The sequence below is a fragment of the Oryzias melastigma genome, linkage group LG23 (genome assembly GCF_002922805.2).
Source record: "Oryzias melastigma strain HK-1 linkage group LG23, ASM292280v2, whole genome shotgun sequence".
Taxonomy (NCBI): domain Eukaryota; kingdom Metazoa; phylum Chordata; class Actinopteri; order Beloniformes; family Adrianichthyidae; genus Oryzias; species Oryzias melastigma.
In genome coordinates this window covers 6,593,805-6,610,609 of record NC_050534.1, presented here as the reverse complement: position 1 = coordinate 6,610,609, position 16,805 = coordinate 6,593,805, and the positions used below count along the sequence as shown (strand labels likewise).

Genomic DNA, 16,805 nt, shown 5'->3' with positions numbered 1-16,805 from the left:
CAGCCTTCTTATTTGCAACTGTGGCCTGGCAAAAGGCAAGACCTTTTGAGAAAGAAAAGAGGAAAATTGGGTAAAATATTGTTTTTTCTAAATTGCTATAAAAGATTAAAACATACTCCGTCAATATATTTAAAGGCTTGTTGCTAATCTACTTAACATTTTGAAATTTGAAGACTTTCTCATCCATTTCCTATGGAGCATATTTTCCTTCATAGGAAATGGTTTCCTAGTAAATCTGGCTTTGAAAACACTGCGACGCATGTAAACAGTGAGGAAATATAATTCATTAAAAACAACAAACATATCGTCTTGGGAAGAATGCTTCGTTTGAAACTAAAGAATTGGAGCTTTTGCTGAGATTTAAAAAGGCACCCAAAGGAATCAATCCCTCCCAGGACCGAGAAGGATTTATTTTTATTTTTCCATTTGATGTTTTACTGTAAAGGTATAAGAAGGAAAGATGAGAGGAAGCAAAACCTCTTGAGTCTGCAATGGAAACGACTTGTGGCAAATAAAGAGAATGAATATCCTTTACTTTGTTGTCATTTTTTTTATTATGTGACACAATAGCACTGTTAGACAAACTTTATGTCTTCAGGTCAGATACAAAAGAGACTTCTACATTTTTAACTTAAGTGTTTCACACCTTTATTTATTTATATATTGTTGATTTTGTTTTGACCTCTTTTATTACTAAAATAAATATGTTTTTTTATTTTTGTTCCTTTGACATTTTACTATTGTTTTTTTGCATTATGTGTTATTTTTTTTACAATTTTGTAAAAACATTAAATTGATTATTTTTCTTTAAACATGTGTACTTATATATTATATTTAATTTATTTTGGATTGAACTTCCTTTCTTTAAATATTTTTACTCTTTAATTTTTCCTTCAATTTTATTTTATGTTTATTTGTTGTTGGGTTTTTTTGTTTGTTACCATTCAATCTTTTTTGGCTTTATCTTATCAAGATATATTTGTTTTACACCATTTTTTTTACTAATTGTTCAATTTTTGCTTATATTTCATTTTTGAATTCTTTAGTTTATATTTATTTTCTTCCATTTTTAACTTGGAGTTTCTGCAACTCTTTATTTCACGCTAGTTATTTTTTACATGTATTATTATTTTTTTTTATTATTATTATTTATTCAATTTCAAGACAATAATGACCGAAAGCCAAACAGAGACAGACCTGAGAATTATTCTATAAACTGCTTCTCGGTAGAAAGAAATCTTTGTTGTTTTTCTAATTTCAATTTCAAAATTTGGCAAAAGAAAAAAACGATTTGAATAAACTCATCTTAAAAAAAATAAATAAATAAAAAAAAGAGTTTTGCTATTCCAGTTTAATGAGGACAAAACGGTTAACATGAATTAATGAGATTTGGAGAAAATGTGGATTCGTTCACACAAACGTGTGCAGAAGGTTCTAATAAAAATTTGCCTTTGAAGCTCAGTTCTGCAAAATTCAACAGGAATAAATAAATAAACAAAAACATAGAAATATAGTAAAATGTAACCTTCATATAAACTTCAAATGAGTTGTTTCAGAAAAACCTGAGAACTTCATAAGCCTCCCCACTGACCTCTCGGTGACCCGATGGGAGCTTCGCTGTGGGACTTGACGAGGCGGCCCTCCGTGTCGGGGCTGCTCTGGGAGCCGAACGACACGTCGGGGCTGATGGCGTCTCCGTGGTCCACCGTGCACACCTCCTGTCCCTCGTCCTCCTCCTCCTCCTCCTCTTCTCTCTGATCCAGCTCCGCCGTGTCGTCCTGTCGCTGCCTCTCCTGCTGTTTGCTGTGATTCTCAATCACCTGTGAAGTTCACGGAAAACAGAGGGGCCTTCAGAAACAGATTTCAGGAATCATCTTCTATTGAAAATTAACATTTTGGATTATAAAGAACTTAAATCTATTCACAAATGTAGGTTTAGTATAAATCTAGAATATTTGATTCGTAAAAATAATAATTTTTGTACTCTTTGAACAATAAAATCCATTGTCAAATTGATAAAAACCCATAAAATACATAATTTTTTTCGGCCTTTCCAGCAGTCTACCTTATTCGCCGTCTCCATGACAACCTCGATGTTGAGGTTCTGGGCGGCCATGGCCAGCAGCTCGTCGTCGTCGTCTTTGACGTCCCAGGCGTCGCTTGTGATGCTCTCGAACTCCTGGAAGGTGGTGGCTTTTTTGGGCTTGCCTGGTGTGGCCGGAGGCGGCCGGGAGCCCGCTTTCATGAGGCTGGGGGAGGGGCCAAAGAATCATCGTGAGATAATGCAAGAACACACGTGAAGCAGAAAATATACAAAAAGCATGAAGTGGAATTAGTGGAATTTTCTCTAATTCTAGAGTATAATGAACCATTTTCTTTACATAAAGCTCAAAGTTTAAGCAGTGTATTGTCAACACATGGTGAAATGAAACCAGTCAATTTCCTAATTAAAACTTCCTCAAACTTATAAATAAAAGAGAAAAAAATGCAACTCGTGTTGTTTTTCTCTGCAGCATCAACTGTCCCACGGACCAGTACCGGTTGGAGTTTGGCGATTACCGTTATGATGCATCATCTCGATGCCTTGTAGATGCAAATCTGCTGAATACTCTAAAATGATTTTTTTTTTGTTTTTCCTTTTATAGCCTAAACGAATCAGAAGCATGAATTTTTTTATGATTATGTTTTCATTTTTAACTATTTAAACTAAAGCTAGATGACAGCATACCAACTATGCAAGCTTAATTATGTTATTCTTTTGAAAATATATTGCCTTTTTGATGCAAAAAAAAAAACTAAAAACAAGGAGGAGGGGGCAAAACTGAATTTAAAAAAATCTGTCAATTTTTGAATAATTCTATTAGATGTGTGTGTAAAAAGAATGTCAAATTGAACTCTTTGTGGGCAGAAGTTAACTTTTTATCAACACAAAAAAAGAATAAAAGACAAAAGATTGTTAGTCTTCACTTGGCTTCCGACAAACATCCCACAACAGGAATTTCAGGTCGGATCACTTCCTCTAACGCTGCAGAACAGGAAGGGCCACACAGGATTCCCAGAATTCCACTGGCTGAACTCACACAGGCAAGTCAGTTCTCTCCCATTCAAGCAGACACATCTCAGCCGGTGATGTCACACTATTGTGAGACGTGAACAGCTAAAACAAACGTCCGCATTCCTGCAGTTAACCACTCGCTAATGGAAATCAAAGTGAATCAGATTTAGCTTGTTTCCCACAATTACAGCCACATTTAAAGTCCCACTCCGATCGTCTTTTTTTATTTATTTAAAATTGTTCCCAGTGGTTTTAATTATGATTGGGCAGTTTTTAGCCTTCGGACATAGTTTCTGCAGAGCAGCAGGAATTATGGGAGGGACCACTGGCACTAAGGAATGAATCGATCCCAACGATGAATTTAAATTTGATGTTTAAGAAGATTTATTTTTTGAAAATATCTGGATTTTATTCTCTCAGCATTCTCCTTGTTTTGCTTTTGTTGGTGGGGTAAAATCTGTTTAAAGGCTGTTGCTAAAAAAAAGTGGGAGTACAGTAAGATGAATTTGTTTCAACACCTGAAATGGAGGCAGTGTGTCGAGTGTGAGGAGTGTTTCTCTTTTTGAGAACGCCACCCCCTTTTTCTCTTCCTCTCTGTTTACTCTTGCTAGCTGACAGCTCCTAACACCCCAGCCAAACTTTAGTAGCTTGACAAAAATGGCGAGCAATATTGGAGCTATCCAGCCGTACAGTTTTGAGCCAGATGTCAGCTCAGATGAGAAAAATCAAAGACGTAAATAGATCTAGTCGTGGCTCGCCTACATTACAAATATAATCTTTTTCAAACTGGATTTTTTTGTCTGCTCCTGATTCACTATGATTTGAATGAGGAACTACTCAGAAATGCAATATGAAACTTAATTTCCGCTATGCATGTCTCCCATCATGAGATAAATGCAATAAAATATGTTTAAAAAACACAATTTTCATCAAAGTTTTCATACCGGATCTGTTTTCATGCAAATCAAAATCACATCAGAGCAAATGATTTGGAATCCAACATGAAGAAGTTTAAAACAACAGGAAAGTTTTCCTTAAAAGAAAAAAAAAACATTTATTTAAAGCAATAAAAGACACAAAGAGACTTACTTTGCATGGAGTCGTGGGTCGAAGGGAGGATGCTGTGCACCGTACACATGCTGGATGCTGAGGAGGAACAGACAGAAAATGAATGAAGAAGTCAGTGACAGGCTGCCAAAGTTAGCATAGTTAGCAACTGCTAAAGGGGAGCCAACGCGGGAAAACTGCAAATAAAGGATGAAAGTAGTTGGAATTCGTTTTAACATTTGAACTAAACTAATTAAAAACGGCAACAAAAACACACAAATCACAACTACGATGAACTGTCTGTAAGCGGATGCTAGCAGCATAGCTTTGTAAGCTAAATAAGCAACGCGCAGATTGTTTTTAAGAGCTAATTAGCTTAAAAAGAAGAATGCTAAAAATGTCAGCGCTTCCCCAACTTGGTAGAAGTGATCATGAAAGAAAAAGCTGCAAAAGAAGCTGTGGAGCGCGGCGTCAGCTGAGTGGAGCTAGCTGCACGGAAGCTAGCCAGAAAGAGGGAACACGTCACATACCTGCCAGGAACCTTCTCTGCGCTTCTTTTCCAGAACTGTTTGTTTTTTCCGTCACTCGACATCTTCCCCCCACACTCCAGAAAGTCCCCAAGTCCAGAACCCGAACGTTGTCGCTGCCTCTGAAGTCTTTAATCGGTCTTTATTTACGCCAGATCCCCTCCTGAACTCAGAAAGCTGCCATGTTGATACTGCCGGATAGGCAAGTAAACGCGACGGTGATTGGCTGAGAAAAGACTTCCGTGTTATGGGCCAATCACAAGTGAGTTCTCTTACAGAAGCTGTTGACGTCATTGATCGGTGGTCTTTGCTTTGTTGACAGAATTTCCCCGTCTGTCAATCACTAGCATCAGGACCAGCACGGTTTTTAGTTTTCGAATAACCCATTCCAATCCAAAATCAACTTATTTAATATAAAATTAGAAAAAAGGAGAACGTTTTGCTCATTTTTGAGCACCACACGTTCTCAGCGCTTGAACAACAAGGTAACAGATATTTTACTACTTATTTTTTACGAAAAGAAGAAATCCTGATTTTTTTGAAGCATTTTATCTCTTAAATGCTTCATTTTCCACCAACCATCATTTTTATTTTGCAAACACAGAAATACCAACGACCTCAATAAGAAAGGGTGCTTTTACAGAAACAACAAAAATATTAAAATAAACAGGGACAAATTACAACTATATGCTATTTTAAAAATGTACAGTTAAAGATACGGATACATCAATTAAAAAAAAGTTATAAAGGCTGTGTTTTGAAAAAATTGGAAACAATAAAAGGTTTCCTGATGCTGCGTTTCGTAACTGGATTACAAGCAGCAAAGCACGAAACCCTTTGCAAGAACGAAGACATCTCACTCTGTCATGAATGTGCGCGACTGCGTTTGCATTCTTCTTTTTTTCAAAAATCAAGACATAAAAGTGGCTGATATATTTTCAAATGTAAATATTAAAATTGTGATACATGTTTATTCATCACTGTTTCAAACAGTTATTCAAAATCCTGGTTTGTTTTTCCTAAAAAAAATGTAAGAATGTAGACATGTTAAAACTGGTTAATAAACTCTGGTAGAAATATTAAGAAATCTTTGAAACACAGACCTATATCATTAAGCAAATAGGAACTCTTTATTCATTCAAAATGTGTTGTCAGCGAAACAGATACGCCTTTTTTTTCGTGTTTTCCCACAGCAGACAGAAAGTGGGTCAAAATTGTTTTTTCCCCGAAGGAGAAGCACATCGCTTTTATCCACGATCTTTGTCAAAGCGTCTGTTCCTCTGCGAGCACCGCCGGTCGAAGGCAAAGCGATTCGTCCAGAAAGCGAGTTTTGTGACGCTGGTCGTACAAAAAAACTGGGATGAGGACGCCGAAACGCCGTTCACAATGACCGGTCAGGCCGAGGACACCAAGAGTCAACCGACGTTGCTGTCGTCGAAGCTTCTTCTGCAACACCAAGCGGTGGAAGCGGCTTTAAATCGCCATGTCTTTGTGTGGAAGGAAATAGAGAAAAGCCAAAAGAGGGGCATTTCTAAAACACGTAAGTAAAGCTTTAGCAGGAGTCAGAATTGTGTTTATTTGTTGGTTTTAAAGCTAACTAGTCATGCTTTTGGAGGAAGAAAGGTGCAACAACAATAAATGTGTCATAACCCCCGTTTAGCATCTAAAGGGGTTTTTATGACGTGTAGCCGACATGCTAATAGAATAAAAAGCTTATTTTTTCTGTCCATGCTAAAAAAAAAAAAAAAAAAAAAAAAACAGTAGCTGTTCCAGTCAAGAGCGGGACAAAGGAAGTTTTCTGTCACAAGTTCTTACAACCCTATAAGCGCTTGACAAGGTCGCCTGCTAACGTGTCCCCGAGGATAGAGTTCATTATTTACATTATTCATAAATACCAGCCAACCACTGACGTAACAGGATTCTATTACCACTGGGCACGTGAACATCCTGTATGCTAGCTTAAACAAAAAATCGAAAAAAGTCAAATTGAAACAATTTTCCTTAAATAAGAAAATATTTTTATGAATAACAAGTTGTTAAAAGTAGGATATTTATTATGTATATAATATTTTCTTATAAATTACTTTTTCAGTGGCTACTTTAAAGACAGTTTTGTGTCGTCGGTAAATATTAAGCCATTTTTTGCTACTTTTCTTTATAATAACCTACTATACCGATGCATGGTGGAACACAGGTTAACAAAAATAAACACCAACTTTTTTCCAAGTCATTGACTGTATATGAAAACTGGACTGAGTGTGGTGTCACCCTTAGAAAATGGTTTACTTCAGTTCAATGAAATTAAGTCACCATTTTTTCGTAGTACCGACGCTGCCATGTTGGACCCAAATGACGTCAATAAGCAGTGATTGGTCCGAGTCGGTCTGAGTCATGGTTTCTATGGCTACCGGTCTCTCCAATCAGGAGTGAGATTGTTGGAAGTAGGGATGTCCTGATCCGATCACGTGAACAGAAATCGGGCCCGATCACGTGGTTGGGGACTCGATCAAAATCGGACTCCTTTGTCCGATCAGGATCGGATATTTCATTAATTCTCATTATGGTCAGAGTTTTATATTTCATCATTACGGATAAATACTCCACTACAAGTCTGCATGTCATGAAAAAAATCACAAAATGTAATTACCAGAAAACGCAGCAGAAAACGAGCATAAGGCTAACGTAACCAAAGCTAGTTAAAAAGCTAACTTTAGCAGGAATAGGCAACTCCCGGCCCCGAGGGCCGCATTCCTGCATGTTTTCCAACATACCCTCTAGCATGTTCTAATTGGCTGCACACACATGAACTGGGTAATCAGTCATGAGTATTTGGATATCTGGAAATCATGCAGACATTGTGGCCCTCGAGGCCTGGAGTTGCCAATTCCTGCATTAGACCATCAATTTTCTTAACGTGCTAGTTTCCTTTCAGGGTCACAGTTTTGCTGGAGCCTGTCACGCTACTGTAGGGTGAAAGTGGGGTAAACCTTGGACACGCTGCTAGTCTAGCGCATGTCTTTATTAAATATAAAAAATGATTTAAAATTATTTGAAAACTTGTTTTTTATTCCAAAATAATAACCCAACAACTCTTCCATTCAAATTCATTTTGTTTTAGATTGCCATTGTTTGAAAATATGTCGTTCAGTGAGATATTCAAGTTTTCCAGCTGCGGTTGCAACAGTCAGCAGGTGTAAAGCTCCAGAAACACCTAGAAGAGGCACAACCCAGAGGACAAAAGGTGGACCTGTTCCTCTATATATAAACCTGTTGCTCTGAAGTATTGCTCACAAGTATTTAAATATGGCTTAGAAAAGAAAAAAAAAACACTTTTCTACTTAAATAATTTATGAACTCATGTTGGTTCTAGAGCAAACAGATATTTTTGTCCATGCTGATCTTTGAAAGCAAATTCCCTCTGAAAGATAAATTAAAAATTTCGCCTTAACCTCTTAAAACCTGGCATTCACGTGCGTGGACATCACATTTTAAGTTATATTATTACAGTAGTTCATTCTGCCTAATTGAGGCCCTGTGACTACATGTGTGGAGGGTTAGCTCGAATATTAGCTTGGGTCTCAAGAGGTCAAAACTTGGTTCTTTGCATAAACTCACTGTGAACAATTGGGCTGCCACAAACGATTGTTTATTAGTCGACTGATCACTGATAATTTTTTCCGATTAGTTGGGTCATGCGCAAAGTGGATGTAAAGTACACATCTTAACAATAATTAGCTTTAAACTAACTAAAAATAAATATAATGAAGATGATAGTTTATTAAACTTTTAATGTACAGCCTCTGTTCTTCATTATTTCCTGATATTAAAACAAGATTAAATCAAATGGAGAACTATTTTTCACTAAAGATAAAGTTTTAGTCTCATTGACTCAAATATAAAAAAGTGCATTTTCTGATGCTGAACACTCTCAACTTTGTTCAACTTTACTACACTCTGACTCCATATAATATAAAGTAACAACTAATCGACTATTAAATTAGTCGTAGACAATTTTAATAGTTGATTATTCGTCAATTAGTCGACTAATTGTGGCAACCCTAGTAAACAATTAACTTAAAGGACAAGAAAATTGTATTTTTTCTCCACTCAACAGTACAGCCTGTTTTAACTCACATAACTGCACACTGATGGATTCAGCTGATGGAAATATTCTATTAAAATCTATATTTCTTGTATAACCTGACAATGTGTTTGTTGAAATTTTAATTTAGAGCAAAAATGAATGTTTCTTAACTTCCAGATTGAACCCTGTTTGAAAAGTAACAATAGCCAATTGCAGTGCACAAATCAACCACTAGGGAGAAAACTCGTCTATATTTGGCAGTGTAAAAGGGTTTAACTTTACAACAAAAATAAGTTTTATTTTTAAGGTTAATTTGCATGGGTGTTTGAGAAAAAGTTTTTTTTCTCTGGTTAGAGAAAGTGACGCATAAGATTCATGTGTACAAAATCACTTTTGTCTTATTTTAAAAGGGCTGCTGCACCCTTTGACTGTATATGAGAACTGGACTTAGTGAACCCCCCTCGCTGGCTCCAATAAGCTAAAACCCCATAGACTTGTATTGTGAATTAAACAGCTATTACTACTATTATAGTCATCACAATAACTATTCTGGCTCTACTGAATTTTTTGTTCTTGAAAACCATTTCTTTCATGATATTTTGTCCGTAGTGTAAGCTATAAACTGACCTATTCTAGAATGCATCAAGAGTTAGCCCTCTGAATGTTCCCACCGTTTGCATCTAACAGCTCCCACTCAATCTAAAGGTGCTTATATCCCACTGAGGTTAATGTTTGTTCTCCTAGATGGGCCCTGCATTTACTGTACCACACTGAGCGCAATGATTACAACTGGCTCTGCATGCCTCAGTGAAAACCTGCCCACTGACCTTCTCCAAAGTGGAATCAAGTGTCCTGTAATAACCTGCCAGAAAGACTTCCACTTATTGACTCAATGTACCGCCTGGCTTCATCAAAGCCTCCTTGTGACTGTTGTGACAGAAGTAGGTCAGTTTAACAGTACGGTTATGAAAGTTTTAAAGCTACTCTTAGAAACAGGCTGTCACACATTTCAATGAACGGCACTCAGTATAGTAGAAAATAAATAAACTTGGAGGTTTGGTGGAAGAGTGTCCACGTGGAGGTTATAGTTCATATTCATGGCTGGGTCATACCAATGACTCTAAGAATGTCTTTCTGCTTGGCACTCAAAACTAACGGGTTAAACCACCAAATAGTTCATGAAAAATTTCACTCACCCAGGCAACTAGTGGGACATTAACTCTAAATCACTTTCCTTTACCACCTTTGAATAAACATGTACCACAGTTTGTATGCAGCAAACTTTAGTTACTCTGTAACTTTAATAGAGATCAGAGTGGTGAGAAGAAAGTTTGTTTGGCTGACTCCCACCCTCCCACCTTCCCAAATAAAAACTTTCCATGTTTTGCTCAACACCTACTAGTGTTCTTCATAAATATTCCACTCTCTCTTGGTTTTTTCCATGTTTTTTTTCCAGTCTGAAACTGTAAAACACCTGGAAAACACAAATTTCTCTACAAACATAACATGATTGGCACATTGCTTCAACTCAAATCCAATTCAACTGTATTTAGAACACCTTTCCGGTCACACAACTGTTTTACATAAAACAAACAAACAAAAGTCAATGGAATCAATTCAAACAAGAAACTAAAGCAAAGCTAACAGGGTCAGATAGCAACATTAGGAAGCTAAAATGACTTTTTTTTCTTAGAAACCTGCACAGTTCCACAGTGCTCAAATAAGCCTTATTCTGACTGATAACTTCCAGTAGTCTTGTAACTGATGACCTGAGGACTCTGGGAGAATCATAAGCTACGAGTAGTTTTGATAAATAGAAGTGTATATGAAGGCTTTTATAAACCAATAAACAAATCTTAAACTCGACCCTAAAGCTGACTGGGAGCCATTGCAAGATTTCAAACTTTGTGTAATATGTGCGTTAGAGGATCAGCAAAGAACTATTTATGATTGCCAAGTGTGTCTTCACAGACTATCAAAAGTCAAAAAATGAATTTGTCAGTGTGTATGAATTTTTCTGCTTTGACACTGTTGCAACATTATAAAAAAAGAGAGACTGGACTTGCACAAATAAAGTTATGACAGTTATAAGAGCAAAATATAGATAGAAATGCTAATCATAGCAGAGAAATCATTCTGCATGACCTCTGTTTGACAGCTCTGTCAGCAGCCTGGGTTTTCCATTTCTTCTGTAGCTTTCTTTCACCGGCATCGAGCTGACAATCAGTTGTCACAAATGCAGCAATTCTCATCACTTTGGCCTTCGTGCATCCGTTTACACAACACTGCTGGATGTAAACCGCTTGACATTTAAATAGATTTAGTCAAACTCAGTCAGTTAGATGTGATACTTAGAAACGGGAATACAGGAAGTTCGAGATAGTCTCTGTATTCCGCACACAAATGAGAAGCAAACTAGAAGCAGTTGTTGGGATGTAATGACCTGTGCAATTGAGTAAGTCAGTCCTTTGCTCTGTGGGAGGGTCCAGCACCTGTTGCTTGTTGAGAAGATTAGGAATAATGGGGGGTTCATATCAGAGTCCTGAAAATCTGGTCTGTTTCTCTGAACATGTTCCAAGATGGGATGAAAAAACTTGCTCAATCTAGGGATTGAAGTATAGTTTCTACTGAGCGGTTTGGTCCAATATTTAGAGCATTGCCATTGTAAAATGGACCCATTAAAAAGTACCAAACTGTACTTCTAGGGCAGAGATAGTCAACTTTACTGATGGGGAGAGCCACAATTTTCTTCATCACTACCACAGGACCTCACACTTCCATAACTGAATTAGGACAAAGGGTACCGATTTAAATAAGACCGAAATCTTTGTAAGCTTTATTTATAAATCTGTCTTCTTCGGTGAAGGCCACTGGTCCAGATTGTTTGCGAGCGCCATCTACTGGTGGACAATGCAATTACGGTTTGGAACTAGTTCTACAGTAGAGGAAACATTGGCTGAAAATGTATGAGGGCCATGTTGAATGAGGAGGCGGGTCGCATGCGGCCCACGGGTCGCATGCGGCCCACGGACCGCCAGTTGCCTATCCCTACTCTAGGGGATCTGTATCGAATAAAAAGTGGAATGGGGCGGAGCTGCTGTTGCCACCCGTTAATTGGCAGAAATTCCCAATGTTTGATTTAACAGCGGTATACAACTTACTCTTTGTTTCTTTCAAACAACATTAAAATTTCTGTTATACATGATGTACCAGAAGTAAAGCAGTAAAAAGATGAGCTGCTGGATGACCTTCATTGTTGTTGCTTTTCTAGTCGTCGCACTACAATGACACAATGACACACTAGCGGTCTACATCACATATGCTGTGAAAACAAACCGCTGAGTGGGAATGAGGCTTTTTTCATGTCTTTTATTTAAGCCAAAGACGACGAAAAAATACCAGTAAAGTGAGGAATATCTTGTGCCAACTCATCTTGAATAAATTTAAACACCATATATTTTTCAATTGTTTATTCAAAAAGTTATTCGGAGTGCTTAGCATTAAAAAGGAACCGGCTACTATTCGTCTTGCAGATGGAATGGCAATGGGTCGTACTTATGAGAGAAGGATGCCAAATTTCTTTACACGATCCCATACTGTCTGTCCGGCCACAATTGTGCTTTTTCTTTCCTGGTCAAAGGAGAGGAATAACATGACTAAGATAGCAATTTCATGCTCATCCTGCTCCATTCCACTCACCTCTAATAGGTGGGTCATTGGAGATTTTTGTGGCGATGTTTATTACAGACCAGCGCCTAACCCTTTAACAATGGAGTTGTCCTCGGCAACAGGAGATAACACACTCTTTGAATTACCGCAACACGGATATGCAACACTTTACGTCTGAGAGTCCTTTATTTCTGTGAGGTGTTGCATGTTAGCACAAAGTTGCTTCTCTTAGCTTTCATTGTCCATTTAATTTAAGTTAATCACACGAAGAGTTTTAGTAATTCAAAAGAGAATTACTCAAAGGAGACTGCCTACTTTTGGAGACCAGCGTCCATTTGTGTCAACATCTCGTCAATCCCAGCGTTTATCAGAAATGGGTATCAATAAAAGATGGTCCACTACAAGAAATTATATTGTATTTCAAAAGATAAATTGTATTAGTATGTTGTTATTTGACATCAAAACTAGAAAGCCCTAAAAGTTCAGAAGATTTGTTTCAGTACTTTATGACGTATTGGCCTTAGTCGTGAGTATAAGTGACAGAGTGATAACTTTACAGATAAAGTTTTAACTGCAGTGTTAAAACTTTAGGCAAAGGGAACTAGCCGTTTTATTACACCGCTACTCTTCTCCTGCCATTCTTTACACCTCCATTGTCCTCTTTTTTTCTTTCTTTATCTGTTTGCCTAAGCATTCGCTCGACAAACACTATTGTGCCTGAGAGAAATCCACATGTCTTGTCTGACAGCTTACCGCCATGTGTACCCAGGCAGATCTGCGCTTTGTAATCTAAAGCTGGTGCTCAATGCACAGGCCTGTCTCAGCTCTGAGAGACTGCTGCAGAGGGAGGGAGACAAACACAGAGAAACAAACATTGCCGGAGCACGATAGCTGGAGTAAACTGTGAAAGTTTTTGCTGCATCACTGGTCCCACTGGCCCTTTTCGTCATTGATTGCAATTATTTACTTTAGGTTGGGGCAATAAGATAGGACCTCTAAAGCTAATTACACCTGCAAGCCGTGTTTGGTTTGAAATGTAGCTCTGCAATTTTAATCCATTGTAGACAGACTTTTAAAAAGTATGTTCTTCTTTCTACCTTGGTTCATTTAGTTTGTTAGACTTTGGGCTGGGTTTAAAATATCAATTAACTGAAATGGAACTGATCTTCAATTAGAAAATGCATTATTGATTCATCAAATTCGTGAATTGAATTTCTTTTACTCCAATGAAAATTGTGTTTTTCTTGTTCTTGTGGCATTTTCTTAATGATGGAGGACATATACAAAGAAAAAATAAGCTTAAAATTGTACTGTCCACAACTCAGAGGTGAATTTCTAATAAACTATTGCTGTTCTATAGAAACTATGTTCTAGAAAACAACACAGGGTTTTAGATTTTGGCTAAACCGCAGTAATCATAATTAAAAGACCACTGGGAACGTTTTTACAACAGATCAAAAGATTATCAGAGGGGGAACTTTAAAACAATTTCTTGTGTTTTGTCAGGTAAAAAAACACTTTGTTAGTTTTAAATCAGACGCTTAAATTCATAATAAAGAAAGTTTCAGGTCAGGTATAAGGTGACAAATCCTTCACTGTTAAAGATACAACAGTAAAGAGTAACACAATGCTAAGAAAAATCTATGGTGGCCCATAGAGATCGAACGAAGCCTTCCTCAAACATACAGCAGCGTGTACTCTACTGAATTCACAGTGCCAGAGCACCGCAACAATAAAAGTTACAGAACTGATCCAGCGTGTACTGGGAGGAGAACAAAGCAGAATATGAGTATGATGACAGCCAGTTGTCAGCAGAAGAAGCCAGGCTCTGTGTTGTCACAGATGTACACAAACACAAATTCTCCCATGCAAACAGACATTTTTTCCGTATGTCATATTGTGACGGAGTCAGCCCAGCTGTTGCAGATCTGTCGTGCACTTTGATTAGCTCTCGGACTGATGTTTGATCACCACATTCGCAGTGGGTTGTGGGACAGAATCTAGGTTGTACGATGATGTAAAGCGCTGTGTGTTTACGTCATGCCATCAATGGAATCCTGTCCTTTCCCCACCTCGATTTAGGCAAAGCAGGATGAACAGGATTAAGGCGTTATGAGCCTGACACTCAAGACAGGCCAGTCTGACGCTGCGTTTCAGAACATATAATGCGCACCTATAAAAACCCAACTAAACCAGCACTAAACAACTATTACAAAATTATTACTTTGCACTAAAATAATACTTTTTGTGTTGTAAAGTAGTGAAAAACATCACTAATGCATTTTTAATAATACTTTATTCATTTCACACCATAATACACTAATAGACTTACTGGCCAAACCTTTAACGGAGAAATAATGTCACATATATCCACTTATCTATCCATTTTCTAAACCATATCTCTTATTGTCATGATGTTGCTGGAGCCTATCCCAGCTATGTTGGGTGAAGGCAGGGTACATCCTGGACAGGATGTCAATCTGATAAAAGGCCACACATACACATGTTCACACCAAGGTTCAATTTAGACACACCAATCAACCTATGAAGCATATTTTTGGGCTGTGGAAGAAAACCAAAGTGCCTGGAAAAAACCCTCACACGCATGGTGAGAACATGCAAACTCCACAGAGAAAGGACACAGCTGGGATGGGAACCTGCACTGTGAGGCGAAAGTGCTAGCCACTACTCCACAGCGCAGCCCATCACATTTATTTATTATTTAAATATCATAAACAAAACTACTAAAGTGGTCCCTCGTTAATCACAGGAGTTGTGTTGCACTAACCCATGGAAAGCGATGACCTCCATTGTTATTGCATTTCTAGTCGTTGCACTACAGTGACACAATGACACATTAGCGGTCTACATCACGCATGCATCGTGAAAACAACCCACTCAGTGGATGTGAGGCTTAACTTAGTGGAAACCTTCACCAGAATTAACTGGACCGTATTGTACCTCTCCATACTGTATCGGACTGGACCGCTCAGTGAAAACGAGGCTCAAGTTACTGTTCAGTTGCTTGATATTAGTATCAATATCTGTGTATATGGTTATAAGAAGAAATGTACCGATTGGTTTCTGAAAGGTCAATTTTAGGACTTTTTTTAGCCTAAAGGTCATGACCATTTTTGCCATTTACATCATGAAAAAAATTTTCATTTCCTCTTCAAAATTATTACTTTGTTTTGGACAAAGCCCAACTTTTCTGAATTTGATGCAAACCCTTAAGTACCAAATGTTGCAGTTCTTCAACTGGTGCCAGACTTTTTTGTGGAGTTGCATGTTAAAAACTCCACTTTACACCAACACCATGGTACGCCAAAATATTCGATTTACACTGAGATTCCAAGGTGTAAAGAATTCCAAGGTTCATTTTTTCTTAACAGACTGCTTTTTGTTTCACTACTAAGACATGAATATAGGTCAGAGTCTGATCCTCGCTTTCAATAGAATATAATTAACCTTAAAACAAAAATTGAAAATTGCCATTTAAAACACGAGTATATTTGTAGATTGTTTGTCATGGTTTGTACTTGCTTGATGCTTGTCGAACACAACGGGAAACTTCATATAAGGACAAAGCACCAATGATTACGATTAAATAATAGAATGCTGTATTGCTCTACTTTGCTTCTCAGGATTCTGATAAAGAAAAAATGGTGATAGAAATGCAACCTTTGACACACCTTAAATGATAAGACAGTATATCAAATGCCACATGTACAGGATGTTAGCTCTTCCTTAGCTTGGTTAAGAATCTAATACATAATCATCTATAAAACACTTATGATCTGTACAGCTCTAGTGTTAGCAAAGTCGGGTTTTAGGACCAGAAGAAACCAGAGACCAAATGACTAAGCTTCCTATTCTAACCCTCAGAAGCGTCACCTGCAGCGTCACGGCCACTCATCAAACAAAAGTGAAGAAGACTACAGAACGGTTCAGGTGTTCATTTATCTGCTTTCAATGGAATCAGCTGGTACCCAGATCTCAGAGAAGGTGCCTGTTTTTGGGTCAACAGAGATTGTATCCACACTTTAGGCTAAACAGCACAATGGGATTGATAAAACACGTGGAGCAGAGTTACACATGACAGGGTTGGTGTCCCATTGTTTATGTTTTTCTCAGTTATGGTTTCACATGAATGTATTCTAGAGCTTGATCCCTTTCCCAGAATAGTAAAGTGAGATGTCCTTTGAGGGAAGCCATAAATGAACCTCGGTGCTTTGTTCTGTCATAACAGAATGCAGCTCATTGCAGAACTCGAAGTCTCATTCTACTGCAATAACCTTCAATAAGCCACATGGATCAGCACACACATACAGTACAGACAAATACAAAGAATTTTGTATTAGAAATTGAATAACACGCCCGCTTTAGCTTCACTTCTAGTACAACTATACATAAATGCAGATAT

General features: G+C 37.7%; 2 protein-coding genes across 2 annotated transcripts in view; one reads left to right on the top strand and one right to left on the bottom strand.

Annotated features, from left to right (window-relative positions):
• tbc1d22a (TBC1 domain family, member 22a) overlaps positions 1-4,930 on the bottom strand; it is a gene marked incomplete in the record, with an annotated part of 187,010 nt that extends 182,080 nt beyond the window's left edge. Inside the window, 4 exon segments of the mRNA XM_024282972.2 lie at positions 1,592-1,820; positions 2,066-2,249; positions 4,145-4,201; positions 4,633-4,930. Of these exon segments, the coding sequence (XP_024138740.1) occupies positions 1,592-1,820; positions 2,066-2,249; positions 4,145-4,201; positions 4,633-4,694 (532 nt within the window).
• Positions 4,931-5,842: 912 nt separating this feature from the next.
• Positions 5,843-16,805, top strand: part of cerk (ceramide kinase) — a 48,790-nt gene continuing 37,827 nt past the window's right edge. The window contains exon 1 of the mRNA XM_024282984.2: positions 5,843-6,169. Coding sequence (XP_024138752.1) covers positions 6,016-6,169 — 154 coding nt within the window. The 5' untranslated portion in view covers positions 5,843-6,015. The remainder of the gene's footprint in view (positions 6,170-16,805) is intronic.